The sequence below is a fragment of the Carcharodon carcharias genome, chromosome 6, assembly GCF_017639515.1.
Source record: "Carcharodon carcharias isolate sCarCar2 chromosome 6, sCarCar2.pri, whole genome shotgun sequence".
NCBI classification, from domain to species: Eukaryota; Metazoa; Chordata; class Chondrichthyes; order Lamniformes; family Lamnidae; genus Carcharodon; species Carcharodon carcharias.
This window is the reverse complement of record NC_054472.1, coordinates 194,612,092-194,636,138: the sequence shown is the minus strand read 5'-3', so window position 1 is coordinate 194,636,138 and position 24,047 is coordinate 194,612,092. Positions and strand designations below refer to the sequence as shown.

At 48.4% G+C, this 24,047-nt stretch overlaps 1 protein-coding gene across 3 annotated transcripts in view; it reads right to left on the bottom strand.

Annotated features, from left to right (window-relative positions):
- Nucleotides 1-1,242: 1,242 nt before the first annotated feature.
- agap3 (ArfGAP with GTPase domain, ankyrin repeat and PH domain 3) overlaps nt 1,243-24,047 on the bottom strand; it is an 847,377-nt gene continuing 824,572 nt past the window's right edge. For all 3 annotated transcript variants that reach the window (XM_041189384.1, XM_041189385.1, XM_041189383.1), the window contains exons 15-16: nt 13,930-14,185; nt 1,243-1,476 (exon numbers count right to left, since the gene is read on the bottom strand). In XM_041189384.1, coding sequence (XP_041045318.1) covers nt 1,261-1,476; nt 13,930-14,185 — 472 coding nt within the window. In that variant the 3' untranslated portion in view covers nt 1,243-1,260. The remainder of the gene's footprint in view (nt 1,477-13,929; nt 14,186-24,047) is intronic.

The following is a 24,047-nucleotide window of genomic DNA, read 5'->3' as shown; positions in this document are numbered from 1 at the left end:
CAATCCCCCGATACACACAGGGTGGGGCCTGTATACAATCCCCCGATACACACAGGGTGGGGCCTGTATACAATCCCCCGATATACACAGGGTGGGGCCTGTATACAATCCCCCAATATACACAGGGTGAGGCCTGCAGTCCTCCAGCGTGGCCTTCCCCAAGGGACTTCCATCAGGGGCTAAGCTGCCAGGCCAACAGCAACTATCCTTTTCAGAGCAGAGTTTGAAACCCTCTTACTGAATCCTATTGTCACAGGAACTCTGTTTTCTTTGCTGGGAGAAATGAAGCCAGGTGGTTTCTGGGCAGCGGGTCAGTATGAACTGCACAGTGATCACCCTTTGCTGTCAATGCCATTTTGCCGACAGCAATCTGCAGAATTGGGAAGGGATTTACAGGACCAGACTGTGAGTTCTGTGCAAAGTGCTGTACACTCGTTCTGGAGGGGACTGAAGAGGCTCCACTCTCTACAGCCTTGGGAGAGATTTTCCTGTCATTCTGTGTCCCGGTTTCAAACACAAGTGGGAGCAAAGAGAGCAGAGAAAATGGAACGACTGCTGCACAGTGCGGCTGGACTGAAATAAAAACCCTAAAAAACTAAGCAGGTCTGATGGCATTTGTGGAGAGATGCTGCCAGACCTGCTGAGATTTTCCAGCATTTTCTGTTTATGTTTCAGGTTCCCAGTATCCACACTCTTCCTGCACTGAAAACACTGCAAGAGAAAGACTGAAACAAGCAGAGTCAAACTATCATCCACATTTCACATCCAGCATTATACAGGGCATTCATCATTAGCGTTTAACGCACGGTCTCACACCCAAGGTAACAGTATACAGTGCCTGTAACATTAGCGTACAGCAGCCTCTCAGATGCTGACACCACTCTGGGTGTGTGCTGCGGTTTGTGAATGAAATCTACGCTGCTTTTCAGTGACATGATTCTGCCTTTTATAATGACAGGCGAATGGAGTCGCTGTGAGCTACTCTGCAGTCAGTGTCCAGCCCCAATCAGACTCAATGTCAATTCCACCCTGGTCCCCAAGACTCGTCCATCAGGATTTCAGGCTTGGGCATCACCGCACCAGACCACGTAATAACAATAAAAAAAACAAACACTCTCCAATATTCAGTCAGAGCAGCAATGGTCAGCGAGGAGGAGCATCTGTCAGTCTGCTCTTTGATACAAGGGTGGTGCCGGGGGGGGGAGAGAACAGATATACAAGGTACGGCTGGGACCAGTGTCCATTGAGCGGCGCGGTATGTTAGATAATGCTGGCACTTCGATTCAGCTCTGACTGTGAGTTGTTATTAACATTGGTGTTCCTACGGGACAGGTTTGGGGTTGGGATGGGGATGAGGTTGTCGCTGGGGCAGCCGTACTGTGTCAGAATCTCGATACACTCCTGACTTCCTGCTCGCCGAGCGTAAGCCATCGGTGTCAGTCCACGAGCATCTCGGCTCTTCACATCTACTCCATACTGTAAAAAACAACAGCAAACAGCATCACTCACAAACACTGCACAGAACAGAGGCAGAAGGCAGGAGGGTGGGGTTGGAGCAGATAAACCATCACCCGAAGCATCAAAAAGGAACAGCATGACATAGGAGAGGGAGCAATGGGTCTGGGAAGAGACATGGAGAGGGAGGAAGAGAGGGTGGGAGAGAGTTGGAATGAGACAGCAAGGGAGACAGAAAGCAAGGAGGGGGGGAAGGAGAGAGACAGCGAGGGAGAGAGAGCGAGAGAGGAAAGGGAGAGACGTAGCTAGAGGAAGAAAAAGAGGAAGGGAGAGAAATAATGAAGAATGACTAAAAGGTAGAGGCAGTGACATAAAAGCACTTGAGGGCATTTTCTATGCTTTATAAATGCAAGTAGTACCAGGGAAGGGTGATTTTGCTGTCATGTAAAAAAATGTCCCTGTGATTGTTTCCTTTTTAATACCTTTCACGGGACGTGGGCATCGCTGGCTGGGCCAGTATTTACTGCCCATCCCTAATTGCTCTTGAATGACTTGCTCGGCCATTTCAGAGGACAGTTAAGAGTCAACCACGTTGCTGTGGGCCTGGAGTCACATGTAGGCCAGACCAGCTAAGGACAGCAGATTTCCTTCCCTAAAGGACATTAGTGACCCAGATGGGTTTCTATAACAATCCAGTTTCATGATCATTATCACTAGCATTTCATTTCAGGTGTATTTATTCATTAATTAAATTGAAATTCCCTGGTTGTCACGGTGGGATTAGAACTCATGTCTCTGGAGCATGGGCCAGGCCCCTGCATTACGAGTCCAGTAACACCACCAAACTACTAATGTCTCCCCCAGATTTGAGAATGTGGATTATTGCATTGGAATGTAAATATTCACGGAGCTTGATAGGACAGTATGTAAGAAATGTGTGTACTGTAAATGTGCATGGGGTGTGTTGAGCATGAATGACATTTGTGTAGGTGTTGGAGGTGTGTATGTGTGTGGGAAGTATGTGCATGTGGAGGGTTTGAGGGTGTGGGGGGTTTGAGGGTGTGGAGGGTTTGTGAGTGTGGGAGGAGTGTGTGTGGAAGGTGTGTGTGTGGAAGGTGTGTGTGTGGAAGGTGTGTGTGTGTGTGGAAGGTGTGTGCGTGTGGAAGGTGTGTGCATGTGGAAGGTGTGTGTGTGTGTGTGGAAGGTGTGTGTGTGTGGAAGGTGTGTGTGTGTGGAAGGTGTGTGTGTGTGGGAAGTGTGTGTGTGTAGGTGTATGTATGGAAGGTGTGTGCATATGGAAGGTGTGTGTGTGTCTGTGTGGGAGGTGTGTGGGTGTAGGTGTACGTGTGGAAGGTGTGTGCGTATGGAAGGTGTGTGTGTGTGTGTGGGAGGTGTGTGTGTGTAGGTGTGCGTATGGAAGGTGTGTGTGTGTGGAAGGTGTGTGTGTGTGTAGGTGTACTTGTGAAGGTGAGTGTGTGTGGGAGGTGTGTGTGTGTGGAAGGTGTGTGTGTGAGGGAGGTGTGTGTGTGTAGGAGGAGTGTGTTTGTAGGTGTACGTGTGGAAGGTGTGTGTGTGTAGGTGTACGTGTGGAAGGTGTGTGTGTGTGGGAGGTGTGTCTGTGTGTGGAAGGTGTGTGTGTGTGTGGGAGGTGTGTGTGTGTGTAGGTGTACGTGTGAAGGTGTGTGTGTGTGGAAGGTGTGTGTGTGTGGAAGGTGTGTGTGTGTAGGTGTACATGTGGAAGGTGTGTGTGTGTGTGGAAGGTGTGTGTGTGTAGGTGTACGTGTGGAAGGTGTGTGCGTATGGAAGGTGTGTGTGTGGAAGGAGTGTGTGTGTGGGAGGTGTGTGTGTGTGTAAGGTGTGTGCGTGTGGGAGGTGTGTGCATGTGGAAGGTGTGTGCGTGTGGAAGGTGTGTGTGTGTGGAAGGTGTGTGTGTGTGGAAGGTGTGTGTGTGGAAGGTGTGTGTGTGTAGGTGTACGTGTGGAAGGTGTGTGTGTATGGAAGGTGTGCGTATGGAAGGTGTGTGTGTGGAAGGTGTGTGTGTGTGGGAGGTGTGTGTGTGTGGAAGGTGTGTGTGTGTAGGTGTACGTGTGGAAGGTGTGTGCGTGTGGGAGGTGTGTGTGTGGGTAGGTGTGTGTGTGTGGAAGGTGTGTGTGTGTGGAAGGTGTGTGTGTGTGTGGGAGGTGTGTGTGTGTGGGAGGTGTGTGTGTGTAGAAGGTTGTGCGTGTGGAAGGTGTGCGTGTGTGGAAGGTGTGTGTGTGTGTGGGAGGTGTGTGTGTGTGTGGGAGGTGTGTGTGTGTGTGGGAGGTGTGTGTGTGTGGAAGGTGTGCATGTGTGGGAGGTGTGTGTGTGTGGAAGGTGTGTGTGTGTGGGAGGTGTGTGTGTGGGAGGTGTGTGTATGTGGAAGGTGTGTGTGTGTGGGAGGTGTGTGTGTGTGTGGAAGGTGTGTGTGTGTGGGAGGTGTGTGTGTGTGGAAGGTGTGTGTGTGTAGAAGGTGTGTGTGTGTGTGGAAGGTGTGTGTGTAGAAGGTGCGTGTGTGTAGAAGGTGTGTGTGTGTGGAAGATGTGTATGTGTGTAGGTGTGTGTGTGTGGAAGGTGTGTGTGTGTGGAAGGTGTGTGTGTGTAGGTGTACGTGTGGAAGGGGTGTGCATGTGGAAGGTGTGTGTGTGTGGAAGGTGTGTGTGTGTGTGGAAGGTGTGTGTGTGTGGAAGGTGTGCATATGGAAGGTGTGTGTGTGTGGAAGGTGTGAGTGTGTGGAAGGTGTGTGTGTATGGAAGGTGTGTGTGGGAGGTGTGTGTGTGTGGGAGGTGTGTGTGTGTAGGTGTACGTGTGGAAGGTGTGTGCGTGTGGGAGGTGTGTGTGTGGGTAGCTGTGTGTGTGTGGAAGGTCTGTGTGTGTGGAAGGTGTGTGTGTGTGTGTGTGTGTGGGAGGTGTGTGTGTGTGTGGAAGGTGTGTGTGTGTGTGGAAGGTGTGTGTGTGTGGGAGGTGTGTGTGTGGAAGGTGTGTGTGTGTGGAAGGTGTGTGTGTGTAGGTGTACGTGTGGAAGGTGTGTGTGTGTGTGAAAGGTGTGTGTGTGTGGAAGGTGTGCATATGGAAGGTGTATGTGTGTGGAAGGTGTGCGTATGGAAGGTGTGTGTGTGGAACGTGTGTGTGTGGAAGGTGTGTGCGTGTGAAAGGTGTGTGCATGTAGGAGGTGTGTGTGTGTGGAAGGTGTGTTTGTGTGGAAGGTGTGTGTGTGTGTGGAAGGTGTGTGTGTGTGGGAGGTGTGTGTGTGGGAGGTGTGTGTGTGTGTGGAAGGTGTGTGTGTGTGGGAGGTGTGTGTGTGTGGAAGGTGTGTGTCTGTGGAAGGTGTGTGTGTGTGGAAGGTGTGTGTGTGTGGAAGGTGTGTATGTGTGGAAGGTGTGTATGTGTGGAAGGTGTGTGTGTGTGGGAGGTGTGTGTGTGTGGAAGGTGTGTGTGTGTAGAAGGTGTGTGTGTGTGGAAGGTGTGTGTGTGTGGAAGGTGTGTGTGTGTGGAAGGTGTGTGTGTGTGGAAGGTGTGTGTGTGGGAGGTGTGTGTGAGTGGGAGGTGTGTGTGTGTGGAAGGTGTGTGTGTGTGGGAGGTGTGTGTGAGTGGGAGGTGTGTGTGTGTGGAAGGTGTGTGTGTGTGGAAGGTTGTGCGTGTGGAAAGTGTGTGTGTGTGTGTGTAGAAGGTGTGTGTGTGTGTGGAAGGTGTGTGTGTGTGGAAGGTGTGTGTGTGTGGAAGGGTTGTGTGTGTAGAAGGTGTGTGTGTGTGGAAGGTGTGTGTGTGTGGAAGGTGTGTGTGTGTAGAAGGTGTGTGTGTGTAGAAGGTGTGTGTGTGGAAGGTGTGTGTGTGTGGAAGGTGTGTGTGTGGAAGGTGTGTGTGTGTGGAAGGTGTGTGTGTGTGTGGAAGGTGTGTGTGTGTAGGTGTACATGTGGAAGGTGTGTGCGTGTGGGCGGTGTGTGTGTGGGAGGTGTGTGTGTGTGTAGGTGTACGTGTGGGAGGTGTGTGTGTGTGGAAGGTGTGTGCGTGCAGGAGGTGTGTGTGTGTGGGAGGTGTGTGTGTGTGGGAGGTGTGTGTGTGTGTGGGAGGTGTATGTGTGTGGGAGGTGTGTGTGTGTGGAAGGTGTGTGTGTGTAGGAGGTGTGTGTGTGTGGGAGGTGTTTGTGTGTGTGTGGGAGGTGTGTGTGTGTGTGTGGAAGGTGTGTGTGGGAGGTGTGTGTGTGTGGAAGGTGTGTGTGTGTGGAAGGTGTGTGTGTGTAGAAGGTGTGTGTGTGTGGAAGGTGTGTGTGTGTGGAAGGTGTGTGTGTGTGGGAGGTGTATGTGTGTGGGAGGTGTGTGTGTGTGGAAGGTGTGTGTGTGTGGAAGGTATGTGTGTGTAGGAGGTGTGTGTGTGTGGGAGGTGTTTGTGTGTGTGTGGGAGGTGTGTGTGTGTGTGTGGAAGGTGTGTGTGTGTGGGAGGTGTGTGTGTGTGGAAGGTGTGTGTGTGTGGAAGGTGTGTGTGTGTAGAAGGTGTGTGCATATGGAAGGTGTGTGTGTGTGGAAGGTGTGAGTGTGTGGAAGGTGTGTGTGTATGGAAGGTGTGTGTGGGAGGTGTGTGTGTGTGGGAGGTGTGTGTGTGTAGGTGTACGTGTGGAAGGTGTGTGCGTGTGGGAGGTGTGTGTGTGGGTAGGTGTGTGTGTGTGGAAGGTCTGTGTGTGTGGAAGGTGTGTGTGTGTGTGTGTGGGAGGTGTGTGTGTGTGGAAGGTGTGTGTGTGTGTGGAAGGTGTGTGTGTGTGGGAGGTGTGTGTGTGTGTGGAAGGTGTGTGTGTGTGGAAGGTGTGTGTGTGTAGGTGTATGTGTGGAAGGTGTGTGTGTGTGTGAAAGGTGTGTGTGTGTGGAAGGTGTGCATATGGAAGGTGTGTGTGTGTGGAAGGTGTGCGTATGGAAGGTGTGTGTGTGTGGAACGTGTGTGTGTGGAAGGTGTGTGCGTGTGAAAGGTGTGTGCATGTAGGAGGTGTGTGTGTGTGGAAGGTGTGTTTGTGTGGAAGGTGTGTGTGTGTGTGTGGAAGGTGTGTGTGTGTGGGAGGTGTGTGTGTGGGAGGTGTGTGTGTGTGTGTGGAAGGTGTGTGTGTGTGGGAGGTGTGTGTGTGTGGAAGGTGTGTGTGTGTGGAAGGTGTGTGTGTGTGGAAGGTGTGTGTGTGTGGGAGGTGTGTGTGTGTGGAAGGTGTGTGTGTGTAGAAGGTGTGTGTGTGTGGAAGGTGTGTGTGTGTGGAAGGTGTGTGTGTGTGGAAGGTGTGTGTGTGTGGAAGGTGTGTGTGTGTGTGGAAAGTGTGTGTGTGGAAGGTGTACATGTGGAAGGTGTGTGCATGTGGGAGGTGTGTGTGTGGGAGGTGTGTGTGTGTGTGGGAGGTGTATGTGTGTAGGTGTACGTGTGGAAGGTGTGTGCGTGTGGGAGGTGTGTGTGTGGGAGATGTGTGTGTGTGGGAGGTGTGTGTGTGTAGGTGTACGTGTGGAAGGTGTGTGCGTGTGGAAGGTGTGTGTGTGTGGAAGGTGTGTGTGTGGAGGTGTACGTGTGGAAGGTGTGTGTGTGTGGAAGGTGTGTGTGTGTAGGTGTACGTGTGGAAGGTGTGTGCGTGTGGAAGGTGTGTGTGTGTGGAAGGTGTGTGTGTGGAGGTGTACGTGTGGAAGGTGTGTGCGTGTGGGAGGTGTGTGTGTGGGTAGGTGTGTGTGTGTGGAAGGTGTGTGTGTGTGGAAGGTGTGTGTGTGGGAGGTGTGTGTGAGTGGGAGGTGTGTGTGTGTGGAAGGTGTGTGTGTGTGGGAGGTGTGTGTGAGTGGGAGGTGTGTGTGTGTGGAAGGTGTGTGTGTGTGGAAGGTTGTGCGTGTGGAAAGTGTGTGTGTGTGTGTGTAGAAGGTGTGTGTGTGTGTGGAAGGTGTGTGTGTGTGGAAGGTGTGTGTGTGTGGAAGGGTTGTGTGTGTAGAAGGTGTGTGTGTGTGGAAGGTGTGTGTGTGTGGAAGGTGTGTGTGTGTAGAAGGTGTGTGTGTGTAGAAGGTGTGTGTGTGGAAGGTGTGTGTGTGTGGAAGGTGTGTGTGTGGAAGGTGTGTGTGTGTGGAAGGTGTGTGTGTGTGGGAGGTGTGTGTGTGTGGAAGGTGTGTGTGTGTAGAAGGTGTGTGTGTGTAGAAGGTGTGTGTGTGTGGAAGGTGTGTGTGTGTGTGGAAGGTGTGTGTGTGTAGGTGTACATGTGGAAGGTGTGTGCGTGTGGGAGGTGTGTGTGTGGGAGGTGTGTGTGTGTGTGGAAGGTGTGTGTGTGTGGGAGGTGTGTGTGTGTGGAAGGTGTGTGTCTGTGGAAGGTGTGTGTGTGTGGAAGGTGTGTGTGTGTGGAAGGTGTGTATGTGTGGAAGGTGTGTATGTATGGAAGGTGTGTGTGTGTGGGAGGTGTGTGTGTGTGGAAGGTGTGTGTGTGTAGAAGGTGTGTGTGTGTGGAAGGTGTGTGTGTGTGGAAGGTGTGTGTGTGTGGAAGGTGTGTGTGTGTGGAAGGTGTGTGTGTGGGAGGTGTGTGTGAGTGGGAGGTGTGTGTGTGTGGAAGGTGTGTGTGTGTGGGAGGTGTGTGTGAGTGGGAGGTGTGTGTGTGTGGAAGGTGTGTGTGTGTGGAAGGTTGTGCGTGTGGAAAGTGTGTGTGTGTGTGTGTAGAAGGTGTGTGTGTGTGTGGAAGGTGTGTGTGTGTGGAAGGTGTGTGTGTGTGGAAGGGTTGTGTGTGTAGAAGGTGTGTGTGTGTGGAAGGTGTGTGTGTGTGGAAGGTGTGTGTGTGTAGAAGGTGTGTGTGTGTAGAAGGTGTGTGTGTGGAAGGTGTGTGTGTGTGGAAGGTGTGTGTGTGGAAGGTGTGTGTGTGTGGAAGGTGTGTGTGTGTGTGGAAGGTGTGTGTGTGTAGGTGTACATGTGGAAGGTGTGTGCGTGTGGGCGGTGTGTGTGTGGGAGGTGTGTGTGTGTGTAGGTGTACGTGTGGGAGGTGTGTGTGTGTGGAAGGTGTGTGCGTGCAGGAGGTGTGTGTGTGTGGGAGGTGTGTGTGTGTGGGAGGTGTGTGTGTGTGTGGGAGGTGTATGTGTGTGGGAGGTGTGTGTGTGTGGAAGGTGTGTGTGTGTAGGAGGTGTGTGTGTGTGGGAGGTGTTTGTGTGTGTGTGGGAGGTGTGTGTGTGTGTGTGGAAGGTGTGTGTGGGAGGTGTGTGTGTGTGGAAGGTGTGTGTGTGCGGAAGGTGTGTGTGTGTAGAAGGTGTGTGTGTGTGGAAGGTGTGTGTGTGTGGAAGGTGTGTGTGTGTGGGAGGTGTATGTGTGTGGGAGGTGTGTGTGTGTGGAAGGTGTGTGTGTGTGGAAGGTATGTGTGTGTAGGAGGTGTGTGTGTGTGGGAGGTGTTTGTGTGTGTGTGGGAGGTGTGTGTGTGTGTGTGGAAGGTGTGTGTGTGTGGGAGGTGTGTGTGTGTGGAAGGTGTGTGTGTGTGGAAGGTGTGTGTGTGTAGAAGGTGTGTGCATATGGAAGGTGTGTGTGTGTGGAAGGTGTGAGTGTGTGGAAGGTGTGTGTGTATGGAAGGTGTGTGTGGGAGGTGTGTGTGTGTGGGAGGTGTGTGTGTGTAGGTGTACGTGTGGAAGGTGTGTGCGTGTGGGAGGTGTGTGTGTGGGTAGGTGTGTGTGTGTGGAAGGTCTGTGTGTGTGGAAGGTGTGTGTGTGTGTGTGTGGGAGGTGTGTGTGTGTGGAAGGTGTGTGTGTGTGTGGAAGGTGTGTGTGTGTGGGAGGTGTGTGTGTGTGTGGAAGGTGTGTATGTGTGGAAGGTGTGTGTGTGTAGGTGTACGTGTGGAAGGTGTGTGTGTGTGTGAAAGGTGTGTGTGTGTGGAAGGTGTGCATATGGAAGGTGTGTGTGTGTGGAAGGTGTGCGTATGGAAGGTGTGTGTGTGTGGAACGTGTGTGTGTGGAAGGTGTGTGCGTGTGAAAGGTGTGTGCATGTAGGAGGTGTGTGTGTGTGGAAGGTGTGTTTGTGTGGAAGGTGTGTGTGTGTGTGTGGAAGGTGTGTGTGTGTGGGAGGTGTGTGTGTGGGAGGTGTGTGTGTGTGTGTGGAAGGTGTGTGTGTGTGGGAGGTGTGTGTGTGTGGAAGGTGTGTGTGTGTGGAAGGTGTGTGTGTGTGGAAGGTGTGTGTGTGTGGGAGGTGTGTGTGTGTGGAAGGTGTGTGTGTGTAGAAGGTGTGTGTGTGTGGAAGGTGTGTGTGTGTGGAAGGTGTGTGTGTGTGGAAGGTGTGTGTGTGTGGAAGGTGTGTGTGTGTGTGGAAAGTGTGTGTGTGGAAGGTGTACATGTGGAAGGTGTGTGCATGTGGGAGGTGTGTGTGTGGGAGGTGTGTGTGTGTGTGGGAGGTGTATGTGTGTAGGTGTACGTGTGGAAGGTGTGTGCGTGTGGGAGGTGTGTGTGTGGGAGATGTGTGTGTGTGGGAGGTGTGTGTGTGTAGGTGTACGTGTGGAAGGTGTGTGCGTGTGGAAGGTGTGTGTGTGTGGAAGGTGTGTGTGTGGAGGTGTACGTGTGGAAGGTGTGTGTGTGTGGAAGGTGTGTGTGTGTAGGTGTACGTGTGGAAGGTGTGTGCGTGTGGAAGGTGTGTGTGTGTGGAAGGTGTGTGTGTGGAGGTGTACGTGTGGAAGGTGTGTGCGTGTGGGAGGTGTGTGTGTGGGTAGGTGTGTGTGTGTGGAAGGTGTGTGTGTGTGGAAGGTGTGTGTGTGGGAGGTGTGTGTGAGTGGGAGGTGTGTGTGTGTGGAAGGTGTGTGTGTGTGGGAGGTGTGTGTGAGTGGGAGGTGTGTGTGTGTGGAAGGTGTGTGTGTGTGGAAGGTTGTGCGTGTGGAAAGTGTGTGTGTGTGTGTGTAGAAGGTGTGTGTGTGTGTGGAAGGTGTGTGTGTGTGGAAGGTGTGTGTGTGTGGAAGGGTTGTGTGTGTAGAAGGTGTGTGTGTGTGGAAGGTGTGTGTGTGTGGAAGGTGTGTGTGTGTAGAAGGTGTGTGTGTGTAGAAGGTGTGTGTGTGGAAGGTGTGTGTGTGTGGAAGGTGTGTGTGTGGAAGGTGTGTGTGTGTGGAAGGTGTGTGTGTGTGGGAGGTGTGTGTGTGTAGAAGGTGTGTGTGTGTGGAAGGTGTGTGTGTGTAGAAGGTGTGTGTGTGTAGAAGGTGTGTGTGTGTGGAAGGTGTGTGTGTGTGTGGAAGGTGTGTGTGTGTAGGTGTACATGTGGAAGGTGTGTGCGTGTGGGAGGTGTGTGTGTGGGAGGTGTGTGTGTGTGTAGGTGTACGTGTGGGAGGTGTGTGTGTGTGGAAGGTGTGTGTGTGCAGGAGGTGTGTGTGTGTGGGAGGTGTGTGTGTGTGGGAGGTGTGTGTGTGTGTGGGAGGTGTATGTGTGTGGGAGGTGTGTGTGTGTGGAAGGTGTGTGTGTGTGGAAGGTGTGTGTGTGTAGGAGGTGTGTGTGTGTGGGAGGTGTTTGTGTGTGTGTGGGAGGTGTGTGTGTGTGTGTGGAAGGTGTGTGTGTGTGGGAGGTGTGTGTGTGTGGAAGGTGTGTGTGTGTGGAAGGTGTGTGTGTGTAGAAGGTGTGTGTGTGTGGAAGGTGTGTGTGTGTGGAAGGTGTGTGTGTGTGGAAGGTGTGTGTGTGTGGGAGGTGTGTGTGTGTGGAAGATGTGTGTGTGTAGAAGGTGTGTGTGTGTGGAAGGTGTGTGTGTGCGGAAGGTGTGTGTGTGTAGAAGGTGTATGTGTGTGGAAGGAGTGTGTGTGTGGGAGGTGTGTGTGTGTGGGAGGTGTGTGTGTGTGGAAGGTGTGTGTGTGTAGGAGTTGTGTGTGTGTGGGAGGTGTGTTTGTGTGGAAGGTGTGTGTGTGTAGGAGGTGTGTGTGTGTGGGAGGTGTGTGTGTGTAGGAGGTGTGTGTGTGTAGGAGGTGTGTGTGTGTGGGAGAGCGTGTGTGTGTGGAAGGTGTGTGTGTGTGGAAGGTGTGTGTGTGTAGGAGGTGTGTGTGTGTGGGAGGTGTGTGTGTGTGTGTGGGAGGTGTGTGTGTGTGTGTGTAGGAGGTGTGTGTGTGTGGGAGGTGTGTGTATGTGGAAGGTGTGTGTGTGTGTGGAATGTGTGTGTGTGTAGGAGGTGCGTGTGTGTGGAAGGTGTGTGTATGTGTGTGTGTGTGAAAAGTGTGCGCATGTGAAAGGTGTGTGCGTGTAGGAGGTGTGCGCGTGTGAAAGGTGTGTGCATGTAGGAGGTGTGTGCGTGTGAAAGGTGTGTGAGTGTAGGAGGTGTGCGCGTGTGAAAGGTGTGTGCGTGTAGGAGGTGTGTGCGTGTGAAAGGTGTGTGAGTGTAGGAGGTGTGTGTGTGTGGGAGGTGCGTGAGTGTAGGAGGTGCGTGTGTGTGTGTGTCGGAGGTGTGCACATATGGAAGGTGTGTGAGTGTAGAAGATGTGTGCGTGTGAAAGGTGCGTGTGTGTGTGGGCGGTGTGTGCGTGTGGGAGGTGTGTGCGTGTGGGAGGTGTTTGCGTGTGGGAGGTGTGTGCGTGTGAAAGGTGTGTGCGTGTGAAAGGTGTGTGCGTGTGAAAGGTGTGCGCGTGAAGAAGATGTGTGCGTGTGAAAGGTGCGTGTGTGTGTGGGAGGTGTGTGTGTGTAGAAGGTGTGTGCATGTGGGAGGCGTGTGTATGTGGAAGGTGTGTGTGTGTGTGGGGAAGGTGTGTGCATGTGGGAGGTGTGTGTGTGTGTGGAAGGTGTGTGGATGTGGGAAGTGTATGTGTGTGTGGAAGGTGTGTGTGTGTGTGTTGAAGATGTGTGCATGTGGGAGGTGTGTGTGTGTGGAAGGTGTGTGCATGTGGGAGGTGTGTGTGTGTGGAAGGTGTGTGCATGTGGGAGGTGTGTGCATATGGAAGGTGTGTGTGCGTGTAGGAGGTGTGTGTGTGTGAAAGGTGTGTGCGTACGAAAGGTGTGTGCGTGTGGGAGGTGTGTGCGTATGAAAGGTGTGTGCGTGTGAAAGGTGCGTGTGCGTGTGGGAGGTGTGTGTGTGTGTGGGAGGTGTGTGTGTGTGGGAGGTGTGTGCGTGTGGGATGTGTGTGAGTGTAGGAGGTGTGTGCGTGTGAAAGGTGTGTGCGTGTAGGAGGTGTGTGCGTGTGAAAGGTGTGTGCGTGTAGGAGGTGTGTGCGTGTGAAAGGTGTGTGCGTGTAGGAGGTGTGTGCGTGTGAAAGGTGTGTGTGCGTATGGAAAGTGTGTGCTTATGGAAGGTGTGTGTGTGTGTAAGGTGTGTGTGTGTGCGTGTGGGAAGTGTGTGTGTGTGTAACGTGTGTGTGTGTGCGTGTGGGAGGTGTGTGTGTGTGGGAGGTGTGTGTGTGTGTGTGTGTGGGAGGTGTGTGTTTGTGTTTGTGGGAGGTGTGTGTGTGTTTGTGGGAGGTGTGTGTGTGTGTGTGGGAGGTGTGTGTGTGTGTTTGTGGGAGGTGTGTGTGTGTGTGGGAGGTGTGTGTGTGTGTGGGAGGTGTGTGTGGGTGTGTGGGAGGTGTGTGTGGGTGTGTGGGAGGTGTGTGTGTGTGTGGGAGGTGTGTGTGTGGGGGAGGTGTGTGTGTGTCTGTGGGAGGTGCGTGTGTGTGTGTGGGAGGTGTGTGTGTGTGGGTGGTGTGTATGTGGGGGAGGTGTGTGCGTATGGAAGGTGTGTGTGTGTGTGTGTGTGGGAGGTGTGTGTGTGTGGGAGGTGTGTGTGTGTGGGAGGTGTGTGCGTATGGAAGGTGTGTGTGTGTGTGGGAGGTGTGTGTGTGTGGGAGGTGTGTGTGTGTGTGGGAGGTGTGTGTGTGTGTGTGTGTGTGGGAGGTGTGTGTGTGTGTGTGGGGGAGGTGTGTGTGTGTGGGAGGTGTGTGTGTGTGTGTGTGGGAGGTGTGTGTGTGTGTGGGAGGTGTGTGTGTGTGTGTGTGGGAGGTGTGTGTGTGTGTGGGAGGTGTGTGTGTGTGTGGGAGGTGTGTGTGTGTGTGTGTGGGAGGTGTGTGTGTGTGTGGGAGGTGTGTGTGTGGGAGGTGTGTGTGTGTGGGAGGTGTGTGTGTGTGTGTGGGAAGTGTGTGTGTGTGTATGTGGGAGGTGTATGTGTGTGTGGGAGATGTGTGTGTGTGTGTGGGAGGTGTGTGTGTGTGTGTGGGTGTGTGTGTGTGTGTGTGTGGGAGGTGTGTGTGTGTGTGGGAGGGGTGTGTGTGTGTGTGGGAGGTATGTGTGTGTGTGGGAGGTGTGTGTGTGTGTGTGTGTGGGAGGTGTGTGTGTGTGTGGGAGGTGTGTGTGTGTTTGTGGGAGGTGTGTGTGTGTGGGAGGTGTGTGTGTGTGTGGGAGGTGTGTGTGTGGGAGGTGTGTGTGTGGGAGGTGTGTGTGGGTGTGTGGGAGGTGTGTGTGTGTGTGGGAGGTGTGTGTGTGTGTGGGAGGTGTGTGTAGATGTATTTGGGAGGCAATGAGATGTTTGAGTATGTCTGCAGTCTGAGTGAGGCAGTACACATGGTTGGTTTCTTACCCATATAAGGAGCTGTGTTATGACGACATTAGCCATAGCACAGGACAAGTGCAGTGAGGTCCGGCCATCTCCGTCCCCATACGTCTCGTTCACCTCTTCTTTCGTGCCGTGGGCAAGCAGCAGGACAACGAGTCTTAGATCATCCTCCACCACAGCACGGAGTAACTGCTGTCCCAGGGGAATGTCCGATTGCGGGAGGGCGGCCAGCAGAAGTTTCTGCTCGTACTTGGCTCTGATCCAGCGCTCCTTTTCCTCTCTACCAGAAAGATCATCAAAACAGAAAAGCCAGGCATCAGGCACTGCTCCTATAACTAACCCGATCTCTCAAAACAAAGCATAGAATCTTCTCACTCCAGAAACAATAGGCAAACATTGGACCACAGAAAGAACATTAAAGTTGTATACATAGATTCACTATGATAGCAGGGATGGGAATTTAAAACTATAAGGAGAATTTAAATGCTGGGAGTATTTCCATATAAGGATCTGGAACAAAAAGGATCTTGTTTGTTCAAAATCCTGGAACTCCCTCCCTAACAGCACTGTGGGTGTACCTACACCACATGGACTGCAGCGGTTCAAGAAGGCAGCTCACCACCACCTTCTCAAGGGCAACTAGGGATGGGCAATAAATGCTGTAGGGGTGTTTTACTCTGTATCTAACCCCGTGCTGTACCTGCCCTGGGAGTGTTTGATGGGGACAGTGTAGAGGGAGTTTTACTCTGTATCTAACCCCGTGCTGTACCTGCCCTGGGAGTGTTTGATGGGGACAGTGTAGAGGGAGTTTTACTCTGTATCTAACCCTGTGCTGTACCTGTCCTGGGAGTGTTTGATGGGGACGGTGTAGAGGGAGCTTTACTCTGTATCTAACCCCATGCTGTACCTGTCCTGGGAGTGTTTGATGAAGACAGTGTAGAGGGAGCTTTACTCCGTATCTAACACCGTGCTGTACCTGTCCTGCGAGTGTTTGATGGGGACAGTGTAGAGGGAGCTTTACTCTGTATCTAACCCCGTGCTGTACCTGTCCTGGGAGTGTTTGATGGGGACAGAGTAGAGGGAGATTTACTCTGTATCTAACCCCATGCTGTACCTGCCCTGGGAGTGTTTGATGGGGACAGAGTAGAGGGAGATTTACTCTGTATCTAACCCCATGCTGTACCTGTCCTGGGAGTGTTTGATGTTGCCTCTGGGTACCTGAAATGGAAAGTGGCACATGGGCAAATTCTGCTGTTTAAGGCTTGGCTTTATATCTGGTTGATCCACTACCTGAGTTTTGCTATGTAAGTGTATGATTGGTCTCTACTTTGGCCTCAATGTTTGAGAGAGAGAGAGAAACTGTGATGGAGAGGAGAATTAAACTTGGAGGGTTTGTAAAGGTCAGTGATGGGAACAGAGTGGAGCTCTGTGATCTGAGCAATCACTTTAACAAAGCAACGATGTGCGCATTTTATCAGCAGCTTCCAATTCCGTCCAGCTCTTGTCTCCGTGTGTTTGAAGTGTCACTAACAATGGCTCCCGCTGTTCAGCCACGATTTAACCCGCCCGAGGGAGTGCGAAATCGATTGGACTGAATAATACACCCACACTGTCCAAGTCACTTTTCACAAAAAAGAAATCCATCTCGCTTCATAACTCTTATCCATCTGTATCTGGATAAAAAATGGAATCAATACCACCAGCTTCTAGGAGCATGCTCAGAACACAGCTGACCTCTGAACTGTCTGCATTAACTGATAAGAGCTTACAGACGCCTGACTGTTGTACTGTTGTCTGAATGAGTGACTGACAGTACCTTGGCCTGATATCGACTAACAACACACAGCTTTCAAGTGCCAGCCCCTCTGAGACCACCCTCCCGCTTATCAACGTCATTACATAATTAACCCTTTCAGGGTATGGGAGTGCTAGATTATTGATATCCACCATGAAACCCTGACGAAGGAGCAGGAAGGGACACCACTGAGGCAAAGAAGACTAACCTCGTGGTTCTGTCCTAGACAATCCCAGAGATTGTGAGTTCATAATCCCATCAGGGCATTGTGAAATGGAATAAATCCGGTAGTTTGTGGTCCGACACCAGGAAAAATCACCATGAAAATGGCTGGATTGCCATAAAAACCCAACCGGGTCACTGATGTCCTTCAGGGAACCTGCCCTCCCCACCTGGTCTGGGGATATTTTATTTCTTTATGCTTTTATTTCCTTACTCTTTCACGGGATGTAGATGTTGCTGACAAGGCCAGCATCTGATGCCCATTCCCAGTTGTTCTTGAACTGAGTGGCTTGCTAGGCTATTTCAGAGGGCAGTAAAGAGTCAACCCCATTGCTGTGGGTCTGGAGTCACATGTAGGCCAGACTGGGTAAGGACAGCAGATTTCCTTCCCTAAAGGGACATTAGTGACCCAGATAAGATTTTTACAACAATTGGTGATAGTTTCATGGTCACCAATACTGAGACTAGCTTTAAATTCCAGACTTATTAATTGAAATTAAATTCTATCAGCTGCTGTAGTGAGATTTGAACACATGTCCCCAAAGCATTAACCTGGGCCTCTGGATTACATTAACACTACCACACCAGTGTTGCCTACAAACTGAGTAAATGCAGAAACACTGAGGGCACTGAGTTTGTGTAGGAAGGGAAGACTTACGCAGATGGTATTCTGCATTTTGAAGGTTATGGGGGAGAATGAGCTATGACTGTGAAATGAGAATTGCTGGAAGACAAGACTTGCATTTCTTTAGCACATTTCATGACCTCAGAACATCCAAAAGTGTTTCACAGCTGATAAATGACTTTCAAATTGCCATCATGTTGCTTTGTAAATTAACGTGGGTGCCAATCTGCACACAGAAACTCCCACAAACAGTAAATGTGAACAATAACCAGTAACACTGCTTTTGGTGAATTGTTTGAACACTGACTGCAGCAGTTCAGTCTCCTCCGCATTCACAGAGAGAGTTCAGGCAAATATTTATTTCAAGAACAGATGGTCATGGATGCCACTCAGGAATAGGAGCACTTTCCAGTCTTGTTTATTCTCTTCACCTAGTTCCATATAAATACTGTGGCTACAAGAGCAGGTCAGAGGCTGGGAATCGTGCGACGAGTAACTCAACTCCTGATTCCCCAAAGCCTGTCCACCATCTACAAGGTGCAAGTCAGGAGTGAGATGGAATAGTTTCCACTTGCCTGGGTCAGTGCAGCTCCCAAGAAGACTCCCTAACAGCACTGTGGGTGTACCTACACCACATGGACTGCAGCAGTTCAAGAAGGCAGCTCACCACCACCTTCTCAAGGGCAACTAGGGATGAGCAATAAATGCTGGTCTAGCCAGCGACACCCACATCTCATGAATGAGTAATTTTTTAAAGATCACCTAGTCCCATTGTTATATTCACCGTGTCCCATTGTTATATTCACCCTGTCTCATTGTTATGTTCACCGTGGCCCATTGTTATATTCACCCTGTCCCATTGTTATATTCACCCTGTCCCATTGTTATATTCACCGTGGCCCATTGTTATATTCACCCTGTCTCATTGTTATGTTCACCCTGTCCCATTGTTATATTCACCCTGTCCCATTGTTATATTCACCGTGTCCCATTGTTATATTCACCCTGTCTCATTGTTATGTTCACCCTGTCCCATTGTTATATTCACCCTGTCCCATTGTTATATTCATCGTGTCCCATTGTTATATTCACCCTGTCTCATTGTTATGTTCACCGTGGCCCATTGTTATATTCACCCTGTCTCATTGTTATGTTCACCCTGTCCCATTGTTATATTCACCCTGTCCCATTGTTATATTCACCGTGTCCCATTGTTATATTCACCCTGTCTCATTGTTATATCCACCCTGTCCCATTGTTATATTCACCCTGTCCCATTGTTATATTCACCCTGTCCCATTGTTATGTTCACCCTGTCTCATTGTTATATTCACCCTGTCCCATTGTTATATTCACCCTGTCCCATTGTTATATTCACCGTGTCCCATTGTTATGTTCACCCTGTCTCATTGTTATATTCACCCTGTCCCATTGTTATATTCACCCTGTCCCATTGTTATATTCACCGTGTCCCATTGTTATGTTCACCGTGTCCCATTGTTATATTCAGCCTGTCCCATTGTTATATTCACCCTGTCCCATTGTTATATTCACCCTGTCCCATTGTTATATTCAGCCTGTCCCATTGTTATATTCACCGTGTCCCATTGTTATATTCACCCTGTCCCATTGTTATATTCACCCTGTCCCATTGTTATGTTCACCCTGTCTCATTGTTATATTCACCCTGTCCCATTGTTATATTCACCCTGTCCCATTGTTATATTCACCGTGTCCCATTGTTATATTCACCGTGTCCCATTGTTATGTTCACCCTGTCTCATTGTTATATTCAGCCTGTCCCATTGTTATATTCAGCCTGTCCCATTGATATATTCACCCTGTCCCATTGTTATATTCACCCTGTCCCATTGTTATATTCACCCTGTCCCATTGTTATATTCACCCTGTCCCATTGTTATATTCACCCTGTCCCATTGTTATGGTCACCCTGTCCCATTGTTATGTTCACCGTGTCCCATTGTTATATTCACCCTGTCCCATTGTTATATTCACGCTGTCCCATTGTTATATTCACCCTGTCCCATTGTTATATTCACCCTGTCCCATTGTTATATTGTTATATTCACCCTGTCCCATTGTTATATTCAGCCTGTCCCATTGTTATATTCAGCCTGTCCCATTGTTATATTCACCCTGTCCCATTGTTATATTCACCGTGTCCCATTGTTATATTGTTATATTCACCCTGTCCCATTGTTATATTCAGCCTGTCCCATTGTTATATTCAGCCTGTCCCATTGTTATATTCAGCCTGTCCCATTGTTATATTCACCCTGTCCCATTGTTATATTCACCCTGTCCCATTGTTATATTCACCCTCTCCCATTGTTATGTTCACCCTGTCTCATTGTTATATTCACCCTGTCCCATTGTTATATTCACCCTGTCCCATTGTTATATTCACCGTGTCCCATTGTTATGTTCACCCTGTCTCATTGTTATATTCACCCTGTCCCATTGTTATATTCACCCTGTCCCATTGTTATATTCACCGTGTCCCATTGTTATATTCACCGTGTCCCATTGTTATGTTCACCCTGTCTCATTGTTATATTCAGCCTGTCCCATTGTTATATTCAGCCTGTCCCATTGATATATTCACCCTGTCCCATTGTTATATTCACCCTGTCCCATTGTTATATTCACCCTGTCCCATTGTTATATTCACCCTGTCCCATTGTTATATTCACCCTGTCCCATTGTTATATTCACCCTGTCCCATTGTTATGTTCACCGTGTCCCATTCTTATATTCACCCTGTCCCATTGTTATATTCACGCTGTCCCATTGTTATATTCACCCTGTCCCATTGTTATATTCACCCTGTCCCATTGTTATATTGTTATATTCACCCTGTCCCATTGTTATATTCAGCCTGTCCCATTGTTATATTCAGCCTGTCCCATTGTTATATTCACCCTGTCCCATTGTTATATTCACCGTGTCCCATTGTTATATTGTTATATTCACCCTGTCCCATTGTTATATTCAGCCTGTCCCATTGTTATATTCAGCCTGTCCCATTGTTATATTCAGCCTGTCCCATTGTTATATTCACCCTGTCCCATTGTTATATTGTTATATTCACCCTGTCCCATTGTTATATTCAGCCTGTCCCATTGTTATATTCACCGTGTCCCATTGTTATATTCACCCTGTCCCATTGTTATATTCACCCTGTCCCATTGTTATATTCAGCCTGTCCCATTGTTATATTCACCCTGTCCCATTGTTATATTCACCCTGTCAAATTGTTATATTCACCGTGTCCCATTGTTATATTGTTATATTCACCCTGTCCCATTGTTATATTCACCCTGTCCCATTGTTATATTCAGCCTGTCCCATTGTTATATTCACCCTGTCCCATTGTTATATTCACCCTGTCCCATTGTTATATTGTTATATTCACCCTGTCCCATTGTTATATTCACCCTGTCCCATTGTTATGTTCACCCTGTCCCATTGTTATATTCACCCTGTCCCATTGTTATATTCAGCCTGTCCCATTGTTATATTCACCCTGTCCCATTGTTATATTCAGCCGGTCCCATTGTTATATTCACCGTGTCCCATTGTTATATTCACCCTGTCCCATTGTTATATTCACCCTGTCCCATTGTTATATTCAGCCTGTCCCATTGTTATATTCAGCCTGTCCCATTGTTATATTCACCCTGTCCCATTGTTATATTCACCCTGTCCCATTGTTATATTCAGCCTGTCCCATTGTTATATTCACCCTGTCCCATTGTTATATTCACCCTGTCCCATTGTTATATTCACCCTGTCCCATTGTTATATTCACCCTGTCCCATTGTTATATTCACCCTGTCCCATTGTTATATTCAGCCTGTCCCATTGTTATATTCACCCTGTCCCATTGTTATATTCACCCTGTCCCATTGTTATGTTCACCCTGTCCCATTGTTATATTCAGCCTGTCCCATTGTTATATTCACCCTGTCCCATTGTTATATTCACCCTGTCCCATTGTTATATTCAGCCTGTCCCATTGTTATATTCACCCTGTCCCATTCTTATATTCACCCTGTCCCATTGTTATATTCACCCTGTCCCATTGTTATATTCACCCTGTCCCATTGTTATGTTCACCCTGTCCCATTGTTATATTCACCCTGTCCCATTGTTATATTCGCCCTGTCCCATTGTTATATTCAGCCTGTCCCATTGTTATATTCAGCCTGTCCCATTGTTATATTCAGCCTGTCCCATTGTTATATTCAGCCTGTCCCATTGTTATATTCAGCCTGTCCCATTGTTATATTCACCCTGTCCCATTGTTATATTCACCCTGTCCCATTGTTATATTCACCCTGTCCCATTGTTATATTCACCCTGTCCCATTGTTATATTCACCGTGTCCCATTGTTATATTCACCCTGTCCCATTGTTATATTCACCGTGTCCCATTGTTATATTCACCGTGTCCCATTGTTATATTCACCCTGTCCCATTGTTATATTCACCCTGTCACATTGTTATATTCACCGTGTCCCATTGTTATATTCACCCTGTCCCATTGTTATATTCACCCTGTCCCATTGTTATATTGTTATATTCACCCTGTCCCATTGTTATATTCACCCTGTCCCATTGTTATATTCACCCTGTCCCATTGTTATATTCACCGTGTCCCATTGTTATATTCACCCTGTCCCATTGTTATATTGTTATATTCACCCTGTCCCATTGTTATATTCACCCTGTCCCATTGTTATATTGTTATATTCACCCTGTCCCATTGTTATATTCACCCTGTCCCATTGTTATATTCACCCTGTCCCATTGTTATATTCACCCTGTCCCATTGTTATATTGTTATATTCACCCTGTTCCATTGTTATATTGTTATATTCACCCTGTCCCATTGTTATATTGTTATATAAACCTTGTCTCATTGTTATATTGTTATATTCACCCTGTCCCATTGTTATATTGTTATATTCACCCTGTCCCATTGTTATATTTTTATATTCACCCTGTCTCATTGTTATATTGTTATATTCACCCTGTCCCATTGTTATATTGTTATATTCACAATGTCTCATTGTTATATTGTTATATTCACCCTGTCCCATTGTTATATTCACCCTGTCCCATTGTTATATTCAGCCTGTCCCATTGTTATATTCACCGTGTCCCATTGTTATATTCACCCTGTCTCATTGTTATATCCACCCTGTCCCATTGTTATATTCACCCTGTCCCATTGTTATATTCACCCTGTCCCATTGTTATGTTCACACTGTCTCATTGTTATATTCACCCTGTCCCATTGTTATATTCACCCTGTCCCATTGTTATATTCACCGTGTCCCATTGTTATGTTCACCCTGTCTCATTGTTATATTCACCCTGTCCCATTGTTATATTCACCCTGTCCCATTGTTATATTCACCGTGTCCCATTGTTATATTCACCGTGTCCCATTGTTATGTTCACCCTGTCTCATTGTTATATTCAGCCTGTCCCATTGTTATATTCAGCCTGTCCCATTGATATATTCACCCTGTCCCATTGTTATATTCACCCTGTCCCATTGTTATATTCACCCTGTCCCATTGTTATATTCACCCTGTCCCATTGTTATGTTCACCCTGTCCCATTGTTATGTTCACCGTGTCCCATTGTTATATTCACCCTGTCCCATTGTTATATTCACGCTGTCCCATTGTTATATTCACCCTGTCCCATTGTTATATTCACCCTGTCCCATTGTTATATTGTTATATTCACCCTGTCCCATTGTTATATTCAGCCTGTCCCATTGTTATATTCAGCCTGTCCCATTGTTATATTCACCCTGTCCCATTGTTATATTCACCGTGTCCCATTGTTATATTGTTATATTCACCCTGTCCCATTGTTATATTCAGCCTGTGCCATTGTTATATTCAGCCTGTCCCATTGTTATATTCAGCCTGTCCCATTGTTATATTCACCCTGTCCCATTGTTATATTGTTATATTCACCCTGTCCCATTGTTATATTCAGCCTGTCCCATTGTTATATTCACCCTGTCCCATTGTTATGTTCACCCTGTCCCATTGTTATATTCACCCTGTCCCATTGTTATATTCAGCCTGTCCCATTGTTATATTCACCCTGTCCCATTGTTATATTCACCCTGTCAAATTGTTATATTCACCGTGTCCCATTGTTATATTGTTATATTCACCCTGTCCCATTGTTATATTCACCCTGTCCCATTGTTATATTCAGCCTGTCCCATTGTTATATTCACCCTGTCCCATTGTTATATTCACCCTGTCCCATTGTTATATTGTTATATTCACCCTGTCCCATTGTTATATTCACCCTGTCCCATTGTTATGTTCACCCTGTCCCATTGTTATATTCACCCTGTCCCATTGTTATATTCAGCCTGTCCCATTGTTATATTCACCCTGTCCCATTGTTATATTCACCCTGTCCCATTGTTATATTCACCCTGTCCCATTGTTATATTCAGCCGGTCCCATTGTTATATTCACCGTGTCCCATTGTTATATTCACCCTGTCCCATTGTTATATTCAGCCTGTCCCATTGTTATATTCACCGTGTCCCATTGTTATATTCACCCTTTCCCATTGTTATATTCACCCTGTCCCATTGTTATATTCACCCTGTCCCATTGTTATATTCACCATGTCCCATTGTTATATTCAGCCTGTCCCATTGTTATATTCAGCCTGTCCCATTGTTATATTCAGCCTGTCCCATTGTTATATTCACCCTGTCCCATTGTTATATTCAGCCTGTCCCATTGTTATATTCACCCTGTCCCATTGTTATATTCACCCTGTCCCATTGTTATATTCACCCTGTCCCATTGTTATATTCACCCTGTCCCATTGTTATATTCAGCCTGTCCCATTGTTATATTCAGCCTGTCCCATTGTTATATTCACCCTGTCCCATTGTTATGTTCACCCTGTCCCATTGTTATATTCAGCCTGTCCCATTGTTATATTCACCCTGTCCCATTGTTATATTCACCCTGTCCCATTGTTATATTCAGCCTGTCCCATTGTTATATTCACCCTGTCCCATTCTTATATTCACCCTGTCCCATTGTTATATTCACCCTGTCCCATTGTTATATTCACCCTGTCCCATTGTTATGTTCACCCTGTCTCATTGTTATATTCACCCTGTCCCATTGTTATATTCGCCCTGTCCCATTGTTATATTCAGCCTGTCCCATTGTTATATTCAGCCTGTCCCATTGTTATATTCAGCCTGTCCCATTGTTATATTCAGCCTGTCCCATTGTTATATTCACCCTGTCCCATTGTTATATTCACCCTGTCCCATTGTTATATTCACCCTGTCCCATTGTTATATTCACCCTGTCCCATTGTTATATTCACCCTGTCCCATTGTTATATTCACCGTGTCCCATTGTTATATTCACCCTGTCCCATTGTTATATTCACCGTGTCCCATTG